The 15945-nt window shown below is 53.2% G+C and overlaps 1 protein-coding gene across 2 annotated transcripts in view; it reads left to right on the top strand.

The window, feature by feature from the left end:
* KIRREL3 (kirre like nephrin family adhesion molecule 3) overlaps positions 1–15945 on the top strand; it is a 503419-nt gene that overhangs the window by 388381 nt on the left and 99093 nt on the right. For both annotated transcript variants that reach the window (XM_028527883.2, XM_028527882.2), the window contains exon 3: positions 619–696. In XM_028527883.2, coding sequence (XP_028383684.1) covers positions 619–696 — 78 coding nt within the window. The remainder of the gene's footprint in view (positions 1–618; positions 697–15945) is intronic.

Raw genomic sequence — 15945 nt, 5'->3', positions numbered from 1 at the left:
TAACCTTAGGTGAGGATTTTTTAAAAAGGACGCACAGTATCCCCAGCCCCAGAAGCCCACGATCTCCCAAAAGGCAGACTCTTCCTGTCTCTGCCTCGACCCCTGCATCTTCCTCCAAGTCCATCACTTCTTCATCCCAGATGCTCTGTGCTGGTTGCCCTGCTCTGTGCTGGATGCCACTGGCTGGACTCTGCCCCCCTCTGGAAGGCCTGACCACAGCCCCACTGTCATCCCGGTGTGGTCCCCAAGCCTGGGACACACTGGGCCTCATTAGCCTATGAGTAGTTGTTAAAGGTGGTTTCTGGATCCAGACCTCCTGGTTTCAAACTCCTGATTCTGCCACCTATAGCCCTCTGACCAAAGACTGCTTATGAAACACATATGTAAATGAGGATGGTGTAAAATGGATAATGGTAGGTGCCTTATTTGATTTGGTGAAAATCAAATAAGGAATCAGTGGCTTAAAGTTATGCCTGGACCATAGTAAGTGCCATGCAAATGTTTTTAAAATAAATAAGTAGTCCTCTTTATAAGAGCAACAAGCACCACATCCCCTGCAAAGGGGGTTCATTGACACCTGACCCGTTCCAGGCTCACGCTCCTGTGTTTTCCTTCCAGAGCTGGGCCTCCAGAAGAGAGGATGCTGTCTGGTGCTGGGCTACATGGCCAAGGACAAGTTTCGGAGAATGAATGAAGGTCAGTGGGAACCCGCCTACTCTCTCTGGGGTAATGTGGAGGGAGGAAGCTATGCCCTACAACTATAGCACCAAGAGAAAGAACCTGGGACACCTAGAAAGGACAGTGGGCAGACCAGGTGTAATTCCCATGAAGATATTCACATAGTAACGTGGAGAGGAGTAGCTAATACCTGAAGTGTAATATGCTGATTCAGAAGCATTTTTTCCTTAACCTATCTTTCCTCCTCCCTCTGTGTGCCCTCTTTCTCTTCCCATTGCATCCCCATCTTTTGTTTCCCACCACCCAGTGCAATGAAATCTTCTATTATCTTTTCTAATCCTGACCACTTTACCGTTCTCCCAATCACTCACACTGCCTAAATGCCCATTGAATAAACAGCACCTTGCAGGGCACTTGAAATAATAATAAAAAAGAAGAAGGTAGACTTTTTATTCTCAGAGAACTTGCCCTTGGAAACCTGCCCTCTCTTCCAGCTCCATTCTTCCTACGTCTCCCACTTACTCTTGGGCCACTCTGCTTTTCTCTTGCACTAAGTCTTCCCTCTGAGGCCCGGCTGGGGCACAGAAGCTTGGGAAAGGCATTGACATTGATGTGGAGGCCAGGATGTGGAGCGAGTGCTGTCGCTTATGGGCCTGCTGTAATGAAGAGCCAATCCCCTCATCCCCAGCCATCTGTCTCCGTGTAGCTAATAACCCTCTCCATCAGATGCCACAGACGGTTTGTCAGGATTCAAAAGTAGATAAACAATGGCTGGGGCTGCCATTTATTCATTAAAGTCACACAAATGAAGCCCTGGCTTGCCACCAGCTCAGCTTGCTATGAGCTGGACCCCTCCCCTCCCAAGGCCCTGGGCTCCATTCCAGGCAGGGGGAGGGCAACTCACCTATATTATCTCTATTCCCAGAGTAAGACTCAGTGCAGTTCAAGTGCTCTCTTCCCATGCTCCTCAGCTGGCTCTCCTCTCCAACCCACAGTCCATGACACGCACACCCCCTGATGCTCCCCAAACCTCATGTCTTGCCACCTATAGGTCTGCCACCAGCACCCATCATGGTGACAGGCTGACAAGGGGCAGGCCAGCACAATGAAGCACAAGGAATATCACCTCCCCCATGTTGCGGCCTGTCTGTGTAAGAAGGCAGCGGCACCCAGAAGCCACTTCCCACTTGTGGGGGCCCCAGGGCTGAGCACAGCCAGGGCTGGAGGCTGCATTTCCTGCCAGGCAGTCTCCCTTCCTGACTGTTCTCTTTCCAAGCCCACCCTCTCCACTCCCACCACAGCCTTCACAAGGGCGCTAGGCAGGAACTTGCAATTTGTGGGAACGCCGTGGTGCCTCTGTCCGTGGTGCTGAACAGACATTCTCTTGCTGTCCATGCACGTTAGAGTAGCTGAAGTGAGGTTCACAGAGTTTGGGGAAGCCAAAAAGTCAGGAACTGGGCTGGATTTGAGTGTCTGATGTGGAGAGGCTACTGACTCTAGGTCCTGGAGCCTACAAAGAACCACATCACGTGACTCGTGAACATGAGCTCACTTCCCCCACCTTTCACAAGTGGCTAATAGCCAGGGAGTCCTATCAGTCAGCTTGGGCTGCAATAACAAAACACCATAGACTGGGTAGCTTAAGCAGCAGAAAATTATTTTCTTATAATTATGGAGACAGAAAGTCCAGGATCAAGGTACCAGCGTGGTCAGGTACTTGTGAGACCTCTTTTCCTGGCCTGCAGGTGGCCCCCTTTTTACTGTGTTCCCATGGCAGAGAGAGAGCAAGCCTTCTGATGGCTCTTCTATGGAGATAATATTCCATTTGGATCAAGGCCCCACCCACATGACCTCATTTAACCTTAAGTACTTCTGCAAAGGCCCATCCCCGAATGCAGTCACATTGGGGGTTGGGGCTTCAACACATAAATTGAGAGAAAGGAGGAAACAATGCAATCCATGGCAAGGGGTCTGAATGCATTTGCCACAGCAGAAGGTACAGTGGTAATGCTCTGAACCAGGAGTTTGGAAAATGGTAAGAAAAAGAAATTCAGCATTAGGTAGAGACGCACTTCTTAGACATTGCTTAAGTAAAGAAGGAAGGGAGGCAGGGAGGACCACACCAGGACTGCAAAATAAGACCAAGACATGATTACCTCTGAGGAAAGTAAGTCTTACCTTGTACAACAACTAAGCTAAAACAGCATTTTAAAAGTTTTTTCTCTTTAAAATGGAAAGATGCCAAAACAGCATCTGTCCCTCTAAGCCCCCTCTCAAAACACATACAGTCCACACAAATGTGTTATTACTTTCAGCTGTATGGATGAGTTGGTTAATGGTAGATCCCAGATGCCTTACCCCAACCTGTGCCCTCCCCCTGGTGAAGACTAATTGAGAATCAAGCTAGGCATTCAGACAGAGGGGGCAGCGGAGGCATCACCAATAGCCCAAGGCCCCTAGCTCCTCACCCCTGCCTCCCTCTCTGGATATGGTTCTCACCCCTCCCAAATGTCCCAGCACACACATTCATGCAGACACTCACTCACAACCACACACACAGTAGCTGATGCTGTCTCAGGGTGAAGAAGACATGGGAGTGTTGTGTGAGTGGCTACAAACTCAACTAATGAGGAGACAGAATAGGAGGGAGTGAGGCAGTGGGACAGACAAAGAGATGCATGAGGTGGGCTGCCTTGGGCTCTGGATGGACGGAGAAGAGGAAAGGACTTGGAGGGGTGGGCAAGTCTCCCTGCCCCCACTCTGGACGGTCTTGCCACCCCAACTGCCACATTATGCACCTTTTTTCTCTTTCTAAAACTCGCATGACCAAACTCTAATATGTCTCAGATAAGGAAAGACATCAGCAAGCATGGGGAGCTGTTTTATGGTGTATAATTATCTTGTACCAACATTCAAAATAATTATAACTTCCACACGTGAGTGATGGAACTGGAATAGCGGCCATGACATAGCTCAAGAAAGAGAAATCTCTGTCTAAGCTGCACCATACACTTTGGTACAAATGGAACAACTGATAACATCGTAAAAAATAATTATTCTCCCAGATGCTGAAATTAGTGAGATATTAGAACAATTAGCTGCTTTTTCTGTTAAAGATAAGGTAGTGATCATTATGTTTATAAGTTAGAATAAATATAAAAGACATGTGCTATATTAAAGTTCATTTGTTGTGTTTAACAATATTTAGTAGGGTGTCCATCGCCTGGGGAGAAGTGGTCCCCTATGTCATGTTTCCTTGTTAATCTGGCATCTTTGTGTTTTCTTCTCCTTCCACTCACCCCTCCTCACTACCTTCCCCAACAATAATTGACTGAGAAAGAGCAAGTGGAAAATAGTAAATGAACAGGAGCTTTATAGGTTTGGGATTTATCACAAGCTAGAGTGATCACAATTGGTGCGATTAAACTACACAAAGCAATAAAGAGAAAACACTGTTCAAAGATCGTTTAAGGAAGCAAGTGACAGTGCATGAGAGCTGCTCTCTTTGGGAGTGCGCAGTAGCTTCTCGGGTAGAATCTGCAACATCTGCAGGAACAGAGGTGGTGAATAATCTGTGGGGTGTGTGTGTGTGTGTGTGTGTGTGTTCTTTCCTGTCAGGACTCAACATGTCTGTGGCATTGAATGGACATATGAGCAAAAATGAATGAAGGGCAGACAAGAAAGGAGGAGATAAAGACAGACTAGGCCTAAGAATATCAGATTTGTTTGACATAAGTGTTCTTGTGAATAAGTACATGGTGCTTTAAATGGACGCTACTGGAAGGAGATCTTTTATTTATTCATCAAACGGTCATGGAATACCTGCCAGAAAAATTGTACCAATGTCCATAACAAGTTCCAGGCATTGTTCTAAGCACTGGAGCTTCTAGAGGTAAAGTAGGGCATGGCTCCTGCCCTCCATAAGCTCAGGGCAGAAACACACACATCAGTGTGACTGTCCCTTCTGCAAAAAGGCCCTAACCTGGATGCCCCACCATTGTGTTCCATTGAGGCAACCAGCCTATTAATGTTGTGGCATTTACCTAATTGGTGATTACTCATTACACTGTCTGCCCCACCTAAAGAGTTAGCCTCAGGTAGAGAAGGATCCCACTCCTTCCTTGCCTCCCCTGGCGCAGTGGCTCCCACTAGGGAGGAGTTGGTCAGGTTCAATTTAAGCAGCTAGTGCCATGATGGGCAAAGTCACCTGCAGGTGTAAAGGGGGTCATGCGAAGGAGGTCCCCAGGCAGAGCAGACTGAGGTAGAGCATTCCAGGAAACGAGTCTCCGCATCTCCGGTAATTCCGTAAGTCTTGCCTGTCAGCCTCTCCCCAGACTATGGCTCCTCCTGGGAGGCCAGGGCCCAGGCAGGTCAGCAGAGCCGGAGAGCTGGGAAAGGGGGCTCTCCTTCCTCACCCCGGTACTGCCAGACTGCCTTCTCAGGGCTTCTCTAATTGGTATGTCCCTCCAGCTCTGCAAGAGGGACTGTTCCCACTGTCCCTTCATCCCACACCCAGACACACACTCACCACCACCACCACTACCCTCTTGCTAGCTATTCCGATAACCCCTTCATCCGGGAGATCCCAGAACCACTCACCTTCTCAATGCACAATGCTTGCCCAGGGCTGCTCTTATTCACAGGCAGACACAAAGCTCTCACATTGTATCTGATGCAGGATGCTGCCTGTCCCTCAAATACCTCAGCATTCCTCTGTGTTAGAACCATGAACAATCCCAGCAATTACAGTGCAACCCAGCAACTCAGGGAGGCCAGGGTTGTGAGTGGCTCACCTGGGGCCAGAAGGAAGCTGCTGGAAGAACCAGGACCACAACCCAGGTCTCCTGACATCCAGCCCAGTGCTCCTGAGATTCGGAAAAAGGAGGCTGACCCGTGAACACAGGGCAAGCCCCCTACTCTTCAGATGGCTTGGTTTTTCAGGGCAGCTAAAAATACAGAGAAAGTGGGAGGGGTTAGAGGAAGAGGGGTTGGAACTGCAGGAGAGTCGCCAGTTGATGTGGGAGAAAATCAGGAAAAACCTGGGGAGTGGGGCAAAGGCCCAGGAAGACCATTTCTAAGGAACCAGAAAATTCTATCGGGCTCTAGGACTCCTGAAAAGGGAAATGAGGATGAGGACCCGTCAAGGAGCAGAGAGGGGGCTGGTGGCCCTGGCCCTGCCCGCCAGCCCCGTGAGAGGCGCCTGCGCACCGCCCTTGCTTGCGCACAGGTGCACATCTGGAGGGGCGGCGGGATCCCAGGTTTTGGACCTTCAGAATCACAGCGACTGGCGCTTCTCCCAGCTCAGTGAAGGGAGAGCAGAAATGCCTCCCAGCGCTGTCACTTTCATCTTCCCAGGAAGAAACAAACACAGTGATTAGCCAAGGCAGCTTCTGTTCAGCGGCCCCGCCTCTCTGGGAGGAGGCCGGCTCTGCAGGTGGCAGACCCCACACAGGCTCTTGCCTGCCCCACAGGTCCGGGTAGTCCCACCCCCTGGTCCAGGCTAGGGCAGTGCTCCTCCACCCAGGTGTCGGTCCTCACCATCTGCCAGGCGGGGCAGATGGAGCCCTGGGAGGCTGGGGATCTGGGCATCCGAGCAGCTGTCCTTTAGGACAACGAGCACTCTGTCCTAGCTTTCCATACCCCAGTTCCCTAACCTGAAGAATTGAGTCTAAAACACCCCCTGCTTCTTCCCTATCCCGTGACAGAGATGACAGATGCCCCACTGGCTCCTGTAGAGGAAGGAGCACCTCAGAGTAAGGAGCCAGCTGTGTGGCCTTGGGCAAGTCCCTGGGTGCTCAGATTATTCGACATCTTGGGCACAAACTTGAACAATGTTGGCTACGATCACCTGTAAGCCTTTAAAATGCGATGATTCAAAGTCTATCCTGTCTCCCAGCACCCTCCTCACACCCTCTTCTCACCACCAATCCATAAATTCAAACGCCTTGGTCACCAAAGGAGCAAGTACTAGGTAAACTGGCTGGCTGGCTCTGCTGGGCAGCCTCAGGAAGCAGAGCTTGTTGAGCTCCCCTGTCTGTCCCCTGAGAGCAAATTCAGGCCTGTCTGAGCCGCATGCACCCTGGGCGGCAGTGAGGTGGGGACACAGGCCGAGACACAGGCTGCACTTCTGTCAGAGCAGAGGGGAAGTGGCCGCGGGGTGGCCTGGGCCTTGGCCCAGGGGCCTGGCCCAGGGGAGAACAGGTCCTCGGGTTCAGGACCTCCTCCCTCTGACGGTGGGGCCACCAACGTCTGACGCAGGCTAGGGCCCATCACGTCCCCGAGACCACTCCTCCCCGCTGCCTGCCAGAGCCCCCAGGATGTTGGCTAACATTGTCACTTTGTTAGCTGGGGCTTTGGGGTGCATTTTTTCTTATTTCATTTTTCTTACTGATGTGTTTTCTCCCGCTGGGGCTACAAAGCTGGTTATTTGTATAACATCCCTGTTCATTATTTATGGCAAGCCTCAGACTTCTGGGTGCTTTATGATTGTTGTTTAATTCACTCGGCATCTTGGAACAAGGGGCCCGCCATTTCACTCTGCTGCTGCAGTCCGATGGGGGGTTCCGGAGCTCCTGCCCAGCCCCATGCCTCCGGCCACCATTCCTGCCCCACCTGCTGGGTTAGCTAAGGCGACCTGGGGCCCCGCTAGTCCACACAGGCCCTGCCAAGCTCCTTTTCAAACATCCGTTTCTCTCACACCCGTATTCAACCCTCACCAAGACCTAGAGATGTTACCTCCCAAATATCTCTTGACTCCACCCACCTGGGTCCATCTCAGGGCCACCACTCAGGTGCCCGTCTCCTCCTTCCTGCATCTGGGTGGATGACAGCTGTGCTCTCCACCAACCCATCAGCCCAACCCCTTCCCTCCCAGTTCATCTTCCACACTTCAGCCAGAGCAGTGTTTCAAAATGCAAATCAGATGTCATGTTCCTCTTGAAAATATGTCACCGGTTTTCTATTGCTTTTAGGAAAAATGCCAAAATCCTTGGTGTGTTCCACACGGCTCCATAAGATCTGGTTCCTATATACATTTTGGCCTCGTCTGTCCCCCTTAACTCTCTGTGCTCTGGTGACATCAGACACCTTTCAGCTCCCCAGACAGGGACGCTCCATCTGCCACAGCAGCTTTCCGGTCCTGGTCCCTCCTCTTGGATGCTGGCTACACCCACCGCACCAAATGTCCAACCCTCCCCATACAAAGGTTGCTCATCCTTCAGCTCTGGGCTCAGGTATCTCTTCCCTACCACAGCCTGCTTAGAACTCCCACCCACCCACCGCAGTCCATGCTGTCATGGAACTGTGTGCCTGCCCTTCAGAACTTGTAGCTCAGCTTGTTCCTATGTGTTTGTATCGCCATTATTTAAGTACGGCCCATCTGCCCTACCAGTCTGTAAGCTCCGTTCGGGCTCCATTACATCCCAGGAGCCTAGCACTTTTGCACAGCATAGACACTGAAAGAAGAGTGAGGACCATGACCTTCTCTGCCCCTGGTCAGTGGCTCCCACGATGCTGGGACTGGGTGACCTGAGAAGCACAGACTCCTGGGTGAAGCGTTGGACATCACATGGAGAAGATGAAACGGAGACTCAGGAAAGCAGTGTGACTTAGAGTGACACAGCCAGCAAGTGATGGAGCCCAGACGCGAACCCGGGCTGCTGGTCCTAAGCCCAGTCCTCATTCCACTCCACTCTGCTAAGTCTTTGAGGTCTGGGAGTGACGGGGGGACCAATCAGGGAAGTCTCCCTGCTAAAAATGGGTTTAGAGCCGTGTTTTGGAAGAGACCAGAAGCAAGACCCCTGGAGGAAAGGAAGGGGAGTTGGTTCTTTGATGCAGACACTAAACACACAGAGGGAAGCCATCCCCTGACCCGGGCCGGCACTGCACCAGGCACAGGAGCTGCCGGGAGGCTGGACACAGCTGTGTCCCCGGAAACTTTGCTCTGCATCTGGGAAGTTACATTTATTTTATTCCAAGTTGATTTCAGTTGTTTTTGTTTGGGTTTACTTTTTAACATTGTGGTTGATACGCTTAATAGCTCAGCACTGTGGCTTGGGAGTCGGAGAAATCTAGACTGAAATCCCATACAGAGTCAGAACGGGTTTAGAACCAGATCAGACGAGATTCTTGAGGCCAGAAGGGACCGAAGGCCACCTAGTCCCCACCTCCTTTTGGTGGCTCGATGTCCCTGCCAAGCACCTCTAGGCATAAATCCCACTGAATGCGGTGGTGCTGGGTGCCCATCACTTCGCCGAGTGTGTGCCGAGTGCCTGCTCTGTGCCCCCCACTGTGCCAGGTGGCCCTTGGCGTGTGGAGACACAGAGCCCGCCCCAAGGACATCCCAGCAATTCCAATGCGGTGTCACTGCTGTAGCTAGGGATGTCCGGAGCTACAGGAACAGAGAAGGAAGCCCCGTCAAACTGCAGGCCAAGTGAGCAGGGCCAGGCAGCTTCCTGGACAAGGCGATGCCGGAGCTGAGTCCTGGGAGCACATTTTAGTATCAGGGGCCATTGCAGCCTATGCTTGAATCCCGCCACAGACAGGAAGCTTGCCGCCTACCAACGCCACGGGCGGCTCCTCAGCCAGGCTCTCCTAAGGGCTCTCGGATGTAACACCTCCTTCAACCTCAAGAGTCTCCAGTTTTCTAGTTCTAACTTCATGGCTAACAGTGAGACCTGGTGACATAGGTAGGAGCCACTGGCAAAACCCTGGGCCCTTGCCTTGTGCCAACCATGTCTTAAAGAAGCCTCCTTTCTCCTCTCTGCCTCCCCCCTCCACCTCCGCATGCTTAAAACCTCACCACTGCATGCAGAGACCTCCCTCCACCCCTCGCCCAGGGTGGAAGAGTCCGCATAAATGGGGCTGTTTAATGGCCTCTGGTACCGTAACGTTTGTAGAGCTGTATGCTGGGATGAGCCAGTGCAGGCTGGGATGAATTATCCAGGGCCTTTATCAAAGGAGAGCCCATCACACCCCGAGGGAGCTGGCCCCGTCCCTACAGAGCGGCCGCATCGCGTCCCAGGGCCCCACGCTCTGGAAACGGTAACCCGGTGGACACGGTTTCTCCCGGCTCCAACTGCTCCTTCCCCATGCCTTCCCTTCTCCGACGTGCTAGTTTCCATGGAAACTGTGTTGTTGCTGGTATGGGAGGAGTTTAATGACATTCAGAAGCACCAAATCAAGTGCATTTATATAATGGTTTGAAATACACATAATAGCCTATGGAATGTGGGACACGGTGACAGTTTCCGCGAGCGCATGCAGAGTGCGGGATGAACAGAGCCGGGGAAACTCCCGCCTCCGAGCGCAGGCGCCGGGAACAACCACCCGTCTTCATCTTAAAGAGCAGCCCTCCTCAGCCGTTGTTCATGACAGGATCTCCAGACCCTGCACTGAGACGCTCTCGTCTCCTTGAGGAAGGACGCTGGCCAGACCCCGGTCCTCTGCACTGCCAGGACTGGGCAGATGGGGCGGAGGGCGTGGCCTCCCAGGTGAGAGGAGGAGCTCAGGGCAGAAAGACCTGACCTTCTGCCCTGGGCTCCTCGGGCCCCACCCGCTCGGTCAGCCTGCTGGAGGACCATCGCTCCCTGTGGTGGTTCCTAGGGCTCGTTTCTGCCTGATTCAGAGAAGATTTATCGGGCATCTAGTGTACCCCCCACACTGCGGGGGACAAGCGGATGGACACCGCACACACGACGCCCTCATCTTATCTCAGATGCCCCAGAAGACCTAAGCAAGGTCCGGTGGGCAATGCCCCCCTGTGTGAGGCAGAAGGCACCGGGTGGGGGCAGGGAATTGGCAAGAAAGAGGGAAAGCATCTAATAGGGGGGCCAGGGAGGGGCATCATCCATCCCGCTACCAGGGTGGATGACTGGAACCATGTCCCCAAGGGGGCACTGACAGGTGCTGCAGGACTCAGGCCACCTGAGGAGGGACTGTGTTCATACCAGCTGCTGTCACCGATTGGCTGAGGGCTGCTTGGGCACGAGTGTCTGTTCCCTGGCACTCTGGCCTGCACTTTGTGAGGGCACAGTGGCCTTTGCAGCTTAAGAGAAAACCTCAGGGGAAGGGTGGGAGTTGGCCCGTGGGCACTGACGTGGTCAGGCCTGAGCTGAGGGAGGCTGGTGGGGAATGGGCAGAGTGGCCACACCCCTGAGAGAATTCAGAGTCCAGTAGGGACACAGGCGTGTGATAAAAGAGCAGACGGCGGGGTGGTCAAGGAGCCAGAGAGCTGTCCACGTGGCGTGCTGATGGGGCGTAAAGCTGGGGAGCCATTCCTTCTGAGTAGGATCGGGAGACTTCCAGAAGGCAGAGACGTGATGGCAGGAGCTGCCTGGAAAGGCACAGGGCTGGGAGGCACCTCCCCACACTCAGTCCTCACCTCGTCACAGGTGGGTGGCGGGAGCGCCATTCTGAGACTGAAAAATTCAGTCATCAACTGGAAGGCACAGGGCGATGGACGGACTCCAGCCCATCCGCTCCGCCTCCGGGAGCTTTGTGGGTTCAGGAGAGTGAGGGTAGGACGACCAGCCCCGTCACCAATAAGATCAGACGTGATCGAGTGCCCACTGCATGTCATGTAGATTCTTCCCAGCGGCCAAGGCCAGCTCTCTCCCCATTTCCCCACACGGCCCTGCCCACAGACCCCACTCAGCCAGTCAGTGGCCCCTCTGGTCCAGCCCCAGATGGAGGCTGGACTGACTGCACTTAATACTGAGTCAAGTACCTGGCATTTGGTGCCCCGGGGCTGCAGAAAGGAGAAGAGGCAGCCTGGGGAGGGGCACTTCCACTCTGATGGGCCCACAGGCCTGCTCTCCACTCTGTCCTCACCTGCCCCCCCCCCCCCCCCCCCCCGCTCTCCTGCCCAGCCCTGCTCCAGACCCCACAGCCTCAGAGAATACGGTGGGGGCGGGGGGAGGGGTCATGCGCACATATTTTCCTGGAGCGGCATTTCTGCAGCCCGTTAACCGGTTTTCTGTGAAATACGGGCTCCATGGTTAAATAAGGTGGAGAGAAGCTGCATTATCCCTGATTAAACAAGCCTCCCCCACAGAATTTCTCAGACTTGATATGCTAAAGGGCATGGCAAACCCCCAAAAGGGGGATACGGTTCACGGAGTTTCCCAAACTTATTTGACCTCAAAACATTTTTCCTAGAGAATATTTTGTGACTAGCATTCCTTGGAATCCACCTTAGGATATAATGGTTTAAAGCTCAGACCCGCCACTAACTGGTTATGGGAGCTTTGTCAGCCAAGAATAATTCAAGCCTGCCTTGTGAAAACTCATTAAAATGGCAGGGATAAAAACTCTATAAGCTGTAAATGGTGTTATTATCTATTTACATAAAAGATGGCACCGTTATTTATTTGCATGAAGCAAAATACCCTCAGTTTCTCAGAGAACATTTCATTAAGAATCAAAAAATAATAATAACTGTTTTTTAAAATAGTAACTTCTGTGCCTCACTAAGTATGTGACCTTAATCTTGATCTCCCTTAAGCTCTGTTTCCTCAGCTGCAAACGGGGGTGCTCCTGCTGCCAGCCCTCTTTCCTTTATGCATATGTGGCGAAGATTAAATATGCTCAGTGGTCGTACAGGTGCTTTGAGAAAGTATTAAATGCCATAAAACGCAAGGCACTTCAATTAGTGTCCCAGGTCCATACCTTCAACTCAGTCCTATTTTGCTGAGATCGAAACAGGAGGTGTGCTGAGGGAGGGGAGTGGCTAGTGGGAGAAATAACAATGACTAATAATTTTCATCCATATGGATGATGTTAGGAGCCTGGCATGAGCCTGCCACTGAGGGGAGAGAATGCATATTTCATGAGTAAACACTAAATGTGGTGTTAAGAGGAAGTGGACAGGAAGACCCCCGCTTCTGCCTGCGGGTGCATCTGAGACGGTCAGCTCCGGCTCTGTGGCTGAGCTACACAGAGCAGGGCAGCTGGTCAGGAGGGAAGGGCTCGGCCTCCCTGTGGAGGTGGGGAGTTGTCCAGCCTGACCGGTGGAGGGAAACTTGCCCTGAGAGGCAGGAGAGCCAGTGCCCGCTGCACCCACCAGCTGGGTGGCCTTGGGAAAGTTCCTGTAAACAGCCTAGGATGACTGAAGATGGGGACAACAAGGTCAGTTGGGAGGCCTCAGTCCAGCGTGAGTCGTTTGGAAGAGGGCTTTGTAATGCACACTGGTGGGAAGTGTTATTCGGGTTCCACGGTGCAGGTGTTTATTGAACATCTACTGCATGCTGATCACTGCCATAGCCATTTGTTTATCGTTTGCTCTGTGTCTGAGGCCATGTTCGTCCCTCTGTGCGCATCACCTCCTGTAATTGTCACCGTCACCACAGTCCGGAAAGCGTCCACTGTTACTCCCACCTTCCACATAAGGAAATAAAATTGGGGGAAGATAAACCACTTGCCCAAAGCCATATAGCTAGGAAAAGGCAGAGTCCAGGGCTGTATGAAGCCAAGAGCCTTCATCCTACACTGAATGGCCCATCCCCAACCTGGTTCTTCTGCAGAGCCAGTGGGGCACCCTGCCTCCCCCCTGCGGCCAGCCCTTCCCTGTTCTGTTTACGCCTCGTGCTCCCTGCTGCCAGCCAGCACCCCTTCCTCACCAAGAGGAGAAAGCCTCCCCTCTTTTGGCCCTCCAAGACACCCTCCCTTTGTCTTCTACCCCTCTCTCTTCTCCCGCCCTCACTGGCGGTGTATTCTCCGTGACACGGTCACCATAGGTTCCAATGTCCATCCCCAACGCCAGGATTTTGGCATCCCAAGACCCTGGGCAACTGTATCTCCTGCCTGGGCCATCTATCAGGTAGAGTGAAGACCAAGCAGCTCCCACCCCTAAAACGCCCTTCGGAGGCAGAGAAAGGACAGAGGGGCAGTGCTGGAGTTAGACCCAGCCAAGCCTTCCCGCCTCCTGATAGATGGCTCTGGAGTGGCTGCTGGCTGACTCTGCACAGCGAGGACACAGCCACCTCTGCAAATCTCTTCCCGGTGGGCAGTTTCCTGTTATCTTGGCTCACTCCTTCTCCAGAGATGAAGAGATTGTTTCAAACCTGCCGCCCCACCAGCTCTGCTCCTGGCTTCCAATGCCATTAAGTTTCATTATAACAAATAAACACCACAATGACATTTATAAGTTACCACTGAGCACAGAAGCACAAATATGAAGCAGATAAACTGCATTTGATCCAAATAATTACTGCAGGCAATACTGGGCTTAGTCGGAGCTGGCAGCCGGGTACCGAGTAATTTATTAGATTGCGTGAGGCAATGTTGCACGTTGCGTTTTTCATTACTGTGCCTCTTCCCCTCTCCCCCGTCTAAGTAGGTTAGAGGTGTTTAGATAGCGCAGGGCCAAACAAAGACAGACTTTGCTCAGGCCGACGAAGGCTGAGGACGCTGGCCAAGTGTCCAGGAATGGCGGCTTCACCACCGTGGCGGCCGTGGCGAGGAAAGAGAGGGTTTAGGATAATCTCAATGCTGCCAGCCAAGGACAGTTCCCTGTGCGCTCCACCCACTGGCCCAGATACAAAGAAACCCCATGGAGGGGGTAAATGGAAGGGCTGGGTGGAGCCCTCAGGACACCGAGCCGGGGTTCCTGCTGCCGGCTTCCTGCTGGGTTTCTTTGTGCTCAGCCAGAGACCCTCTGTACCAAAAGGCCCTCCGTAGCCCTAGGCAGCCACTGGCCAGCCCGGACCCCAGCCTCGGGCTCCTCTGCAATGAATAGAGGGAAGGAAGCAGTCTGCCCGCCAACTCTGCAAAACAAAGCGGTGAGAGCTGGCTCTCAGCAGCCGCCTCCCTGCCAAAACCCAAACTCGTAAAGTTTGATTCAAGGGGTTACAATACCTCCTACTGAGTCCCTCCTGCCCCATTCTCCCAGCCTTAGTAAATTACCCAATAAGCAGCAAGGACCTGTAGTTATTGTGCAGTTAAATGGTATTTGCCCAGTAAATCCTGAGCAGAGTACTAACGGTGATATACAGTAACTAATTACAGGCATGAATTCTCTCCCCAAGACGCCCAGTGTTACTAAATATTGTTGCCTTTAGGGGAGGGGGCTTGAAGGCGGCTCTGCTCCCTCCACGAGTAACTCTCCTACCAGAGGAGCTGTGGGCGCAGGCGGGGGCACCCCATGCTGGAAAACAGAGATGTCCTGGGGGCAGCAGCCGTGGGCCCCGTCTCCCAAGAGCACACCCGTCTGCTGCCCCCGATCCTGTGCCCCTCGGAAGGGCCTAGCAGGTCATCCCTAAGTCACCTCACCACTGGTAGGAGGCTCAGCGCCACAGTGACCGTTGCAAAGGCCCGTGGAAACCACTCACCCAGCCCACGATTGAGCTGAGGAAGCTTAGCAAAGGGTTTCTGAATGGGATGCAGGAAGGCAGGAGCCCCAAATGGCCATGCTTCTGCCTGGGTCTGAACAACTTTTGCCCTAAACTGTTGTTCCCGGAGCGGATCTCAGCCCCCCGGGGGCCTGGGACCACCAGAGATTTCTCTGGACGATGGCAGCCGGCAGGTGGGGCAGGGCCTGCGCCCGCAGCACAGAACAGATGTCCCGCCGGCTTGGTGTCCATTACAGGAGCACAGCTTGGGGCCGGTAGAGGAGATGGCGGTCAGTCTCTGCTTTCGGAAGAGGGAATCACAGGGCTCACACATGCTTACCCACGGTAAGCACGCTTACCGGGCTTACCCAGTGCTGTCGAATAAGGCCAGGCCCAGACCTGGAGCCAGACACCATGGGTGCCAGCCTCCAGCACCCTCTGTGACCTTGGACTCTTGGACGGGTTTCATGACCTATCTGAGCTTCCATTGGCTAATCCGTAAAATGGGAGTGACTCTCTCGGTCCCTCAGGATTGTTGATGTGACAAGCCGGCCTGGGGCTGGAGCTCCTCCTGCTTCCAAGGAGCTCTGTGCCCGCTGGCTCCGTCCGTCCCACCACCAGCCCATCTCTGGTGGCGCCCGGCTCAGCGGCCCAGCCTAAGCCTCCTGGGAAGCGAGACAACCCCCAGCCCGTGCTGGCGCCCCCAGCATCAGGCAAGCTCCCTCTCCTTCCTCTCAGGGCACCTCCCGTGCAACGTCGCTTCTTTACCAGCATTTCCACTTCGAACAATCAAAACAGAGACTGGGGTAGCAACTGCATGTTAAGGGTTTTTTTGTTTGTTTTTTCCTTTGCTGCTGCATTCTCAGAGTTGACACAAATCATCTGAGCCCTTGCCAGGGCCACTGTGAGGTGGTGGCAGAGAGACCGAGTGATGCCTCCG

This window comes from Phyllostomus discolor, chromosome 13 (assembly GCF_004126475.2).
Source record: "Phyllostomus discolor isolate MPI-MPIP mPhyDis1 chromosome 13, mPhyDis1.pri.v3, whole genome shotgun sequence".
NCBI classification, from domain to species: Eukaryota; Metazoa; Chordata; class Mammalia; order Chiroptera; family Phyllostomidae; genus Phyllostomus; species Phyllostomus discolor.
This window is presented reverse-complemented; position numbering and strand designations above follow the sequence as displayed.